This window comes from Urtica dioica, chromosome 6 (assembly GCF_054948205.1).
Source record: "Urtica dioica subsp. dioica isolate 48M chromosome 6, U.dioica_male_clone48M_v1_H2, whole genome shotgun sequence".
In the NCBI taxonomy this organism is placed as follows: Eukaryota; Viridiplantae; Streptophyta; class Magnoliopsida; order Rosales; family Urticaceae; genus Urtica; species Urtica dioica.
In genome coordinates this window covers 27,451,746-27,455,697 of record NC_142761.1, presented here as the reverse complement: position 1 = coordinate 27,455,697, position 3,952 = coordinate 27,451,746, and the positions used below count along the sequence as shown (strand labels likewise).

Sequence of the window (3,952 nt, the reverse complement as noted above, 5' to 3'; positions counted from 1 at the left end):
TTAGTGGTTACCACACGAGGCGACAAACGCTGTGTAGTCTTGGAAGAGGGTATCCAAACCGGAAGCAACATCCTCAACTAAGCCTTCACTCATTCCGATAGGAATGTCAAATAATTCTTTCACCGTCTCCTCCGCTATTCTCACCAGCTCCAAACCTGACTGCCCATACGGATCCGCTTTTGATTTTGGATTCCAATTCTGCTTTACGTTTTTATTTATTAATAATGGTGTTTTAGTTAAATAGTCGTTACAAATTAAAATTTTCTTAAAATTAATTAACTAAATAGTTCTAAAATAATAATATTAAAAAATATGAAGAACACACAAGACATACAAATAATTAAGAAATTCAACAGAAAATCCCATATAATTTTAATAATAAATTAACCAAAAAGTACAATGAAATCGAACTAAGTGATAAACATTAAAAAAAGATAAAAATTAACAAAAAAGATTACATAAATTAGCTAAGTAAACTTAATTGATTAAGAAAATAACTAAATTTTTTATTTTATAGTCAAATAGTTAGGGTTTTAAGCTTTTTAACAATATAACTAAAGTTTGACGCTCTTGAAGCCGTTGACATTTTATACATGGTAGTTAAGTACTATTTATTTCTGTATATAAATTTTCTGGTAGGGTTAGACACTTGGTATTCCCACATTTTTGTAAATGATCGACTATTTCACCATACAAATCTTAGTTATTTTTATAAATTTATTAATTTCAATTGAATATTTAACTACAAGACTATATATATTTCATGTAACAGTTTTAAACCTTGATTTTATTTAAATTTTTAAAACATCTGACTATGTATAAATCTTAAGATCATTATCTATTTTTATAATATTTAAGTTAGAAAGACTATTTATCAATATTTAAAATAAAATAAAGTAAAAAAAACAGACCTCGTTCTCTTTGGCTCGTTGAATGCAGTCTCTCCCTCTCTCCATTCTCATCCCAACCCACGTCTTCAAAAGATTAGAAACAAAAGACTCGACATCAAACGGAACCATCTCTCTCACAACCGACTTTCCTCCATCAGGGCAGTCCACAGAATCCTCCACAACCACGTGGACCAGCGTCTTCTCCAGCCTCGCCGCCGTCTGAAGCACCTCCACCGCGTCGGCGCTGAGGGCCGCCACGCCGCGCAGGTACCGCCGGAGCACCGAACCGAAGCACCCGTGGAGTGTCGCCGCCGCCACCGCCGCCGCGCTGGAGTGCCACGTGTTTAGGGTTGGGCTGAAACACTTCCTCTCTCTGAAAACTAGCTCCTCGGTCTCTTTCGCTAGTTTAAGCATCGCTGAGCTTCTCACTTCCTCGTTCCCGGTGATTCCATTTTCAGCCAACTAATGCATAAGCAAAAAATTACACTTTCAGTATATATTTTGTAATATGGCTGTATAAGAAATAATTAAACCAGAAATTTCTCGAATGAGGTGATTAAATTTAAACATGCAAGATATTGCTACCAAAATAAACTGTCTTTTTTTTTTTGAAGAGGCTATTACGTTATTGTGGGGCACATCAACTGTTCAAGAGGGCTATTACCTTAAAAAATGATCATGAGCGAGCAAAAAGTTTCCTAATTTTACTATATTATTAGCAAAATAAATAACTAAATTGTATTTATCTTTTTCTGTCCATCTATATCATTAATTAACAACTTACCATTCTTTGAGTTTATTTATTGGATTCGTACTACTTCATTATGATAGAAATCTTATGATACATTCATCCATAGGCAAAAGGCAAAGATATGAACTGGGGGGGGGGGGGGGGGGGGGGAGGACAAATTCTTCATACAGTTAAATGTACTATATTTTTATAATAAATTCATTCATCCATAGGCAAAAGGCAAAGATATGAACTGGGGGGGGGGGGGGGGGTGTTTAAACAAATGAGAATGTATATATATATATATATTTTATTACTTGTCTTGTGTTGTGTTATGCCGTTTGGACTGTAGAAAATTCGATGGAAGAAAAGCACTATTTACCTTTTGAAACGCATGGGTGATAGAAGATCTAATGAAATGCTCAACCCGATGACCGGAATCTTCCCCGCCGGCCTCGAGAAGCGCGATGGGCAAGAGCGTCTCGATCTGCCCGACCGTGCCTCTGAGAAAGTAGTCATGATACCTGGTCAGCCTCTTCTCCGCCCACTCCCTCACCGACCCCACCACCGCCCCAAACAGCTCCCCTCCCCCTCCCTCGGCCGCCAGAACCGAGTGAGCAGCGCAGAGAAGGTCGGGCTCAACCATGGCTGTGGCGACGTACTGGCGGAAGAGAACCCAGGCAAAGCAGGCGCTGTGGGCATGACGGTCGATCCCGAGCGTGGGCCACGTCTTGGCGATGAGTTCGAGGAGCTCGTCGACCTCGTCGAGGACGAGGGTGTCGTCGCGGGGGTCGAAGACGGCGGCGCCGAGGAGGGAGGCGTAGAGGTGGGCGTTGAGCGGGGATCCGTCAGCCCAGCGGCAGGCCTGGCCCCCGCGCCACGAGAGGGACACAGCGGAGTTGCAGAGGCTGCGCATGGCGTCCGCGGGGCGGCAGTCGGAGGAGCGCACCACCGCGCGGAGCCGGGCAGCGAAGGGCTCCGCGGAGGGGTCCAGTGGGAGGGACGGGTGGACGAGGAGCCCAAGCTCCAGGACTCGAAGCTGCCGCCTCTGCCAGGCGTTGTACTCACGCGTGTCGTTGAAGTCCGATGGCTTCAGGTGCCGCAGGAGCTCCAGTGGCAGGATTATCGTCTCCGCTCTTCTTCCCATCTGCAAATTTTTTATGATTCTCCATCATGTCATTATCATCAGTGTCTGTACATTTGGGTGGTGTGTCATCATTTACTGATTACATGTACTTTGAATTTGGATTTTGCAGAAGAAATATTGGAATTTTCTTTTCAGAAAATTACAATTTTTGTGGTACAATTTGATTGAATTTTAAATTTTCATTAGTCTTTTGAAAAAAATGAAATTCCAATTATAGTTATACATTTCCTTTCAAATTTTCCCATAAATTTTCTTTCCATTCAAATTGTTGACCTGTAAAATTAGTACAATAATATCTCACGAAAATACACTGACTCCGAGTACAAAGCCTCCGAGTACAGAGGTGATTTAGGCAAGACTTTCTCTTTATACAGACGAATCTAATACAAGAGAGCAATGTTTTCTAGAGATTTTAAGTGAAAGAAAGTGTGTAAAAAAGTCCCTCCTCGTTCTGTGCTGCTGCCTCTATTTATACTCATCTGGTCGTGTCTTTGACGGTTATTTTGAGGAACGTGGGGTGATCAATCCCACGTTCTGGACGGTTATGGGTAACTGCCTTTCGCCTCTCTCTGAGGTGGGCGGTTAATGCTCCTGGCGTGGTTCCTGAACCGTCGAGGTGTGCGTTTTAGAGCTTGAAACATGTTTTCTATTAGTTTTGACTAGTCTTTGACCCACGTTCTTCTCTTCTCTTCGAAGTTCTGATCGGTGGGTTTCGTTCTTAACTTATGAACGGTTCGTTCCTTCTCAATGGATGGCTCTTGGGTTTACTTAACCTGAGCTCGGTGCTGGATTCATATTTCTGCTCGGTAGTCCGACTAGCCAGATCGGAGTCTGACTAATTTATCCCGTAACAGCTGCCCTCCAGTTTCTTAGTCTTTTCTTTAGCAAAAATGGTAAGGAACTATTTCGATTTGCTTTGTGACCGTGTTCATCTTTGCTTACTCGTCTCGGGATGATCCGAGTAGAATTCTTCATTCTTTTTCTTTTTACAGGACGACGTCGTTTGTCGTCTGGCCTTTCTGAACCGTAGCGTCTTTTGCTTCGACGGTCAGATGTGTTTGGCTTCCTGGACAAGCTTAATCCTCACCGTTCATGAAGTCTTTATATAAGGCCTTTCCTCAACCTTTGACTTCATTTCGCTTTTTCTTCTGAATTCTGGTCTCAGAGCGTTCTCGGCTTGATCTG

General features: G+C 42.2%; 1 protein-coding gene across 1 annotated transcript; it reads right to left on the bottom strand.

Moving 5' to 3' along the window:
- On the bottom strand, positions 1 to 2,767 carry LOC149393536 (protein unc-13 homolog). Its single transcript, XM_089618067.1, has 3 exons — positions 2,003 to 2,767; positions 912 to 1,352; positions 1 to 198 (listed from the first exon to the last, which is right to left on the bottom strand). The coding sequence occupies exons 1-3, from the start codon at positions 2,765 to 2,767 to the stop codon at positions 1 to 3; spliced, it is 1,404 nt and encodes a 467-aa protein (XP_089474193.1).
- Between the last annotated feature and the right edge of the window lie 1,185 nt (positions 2,768 to 3,952).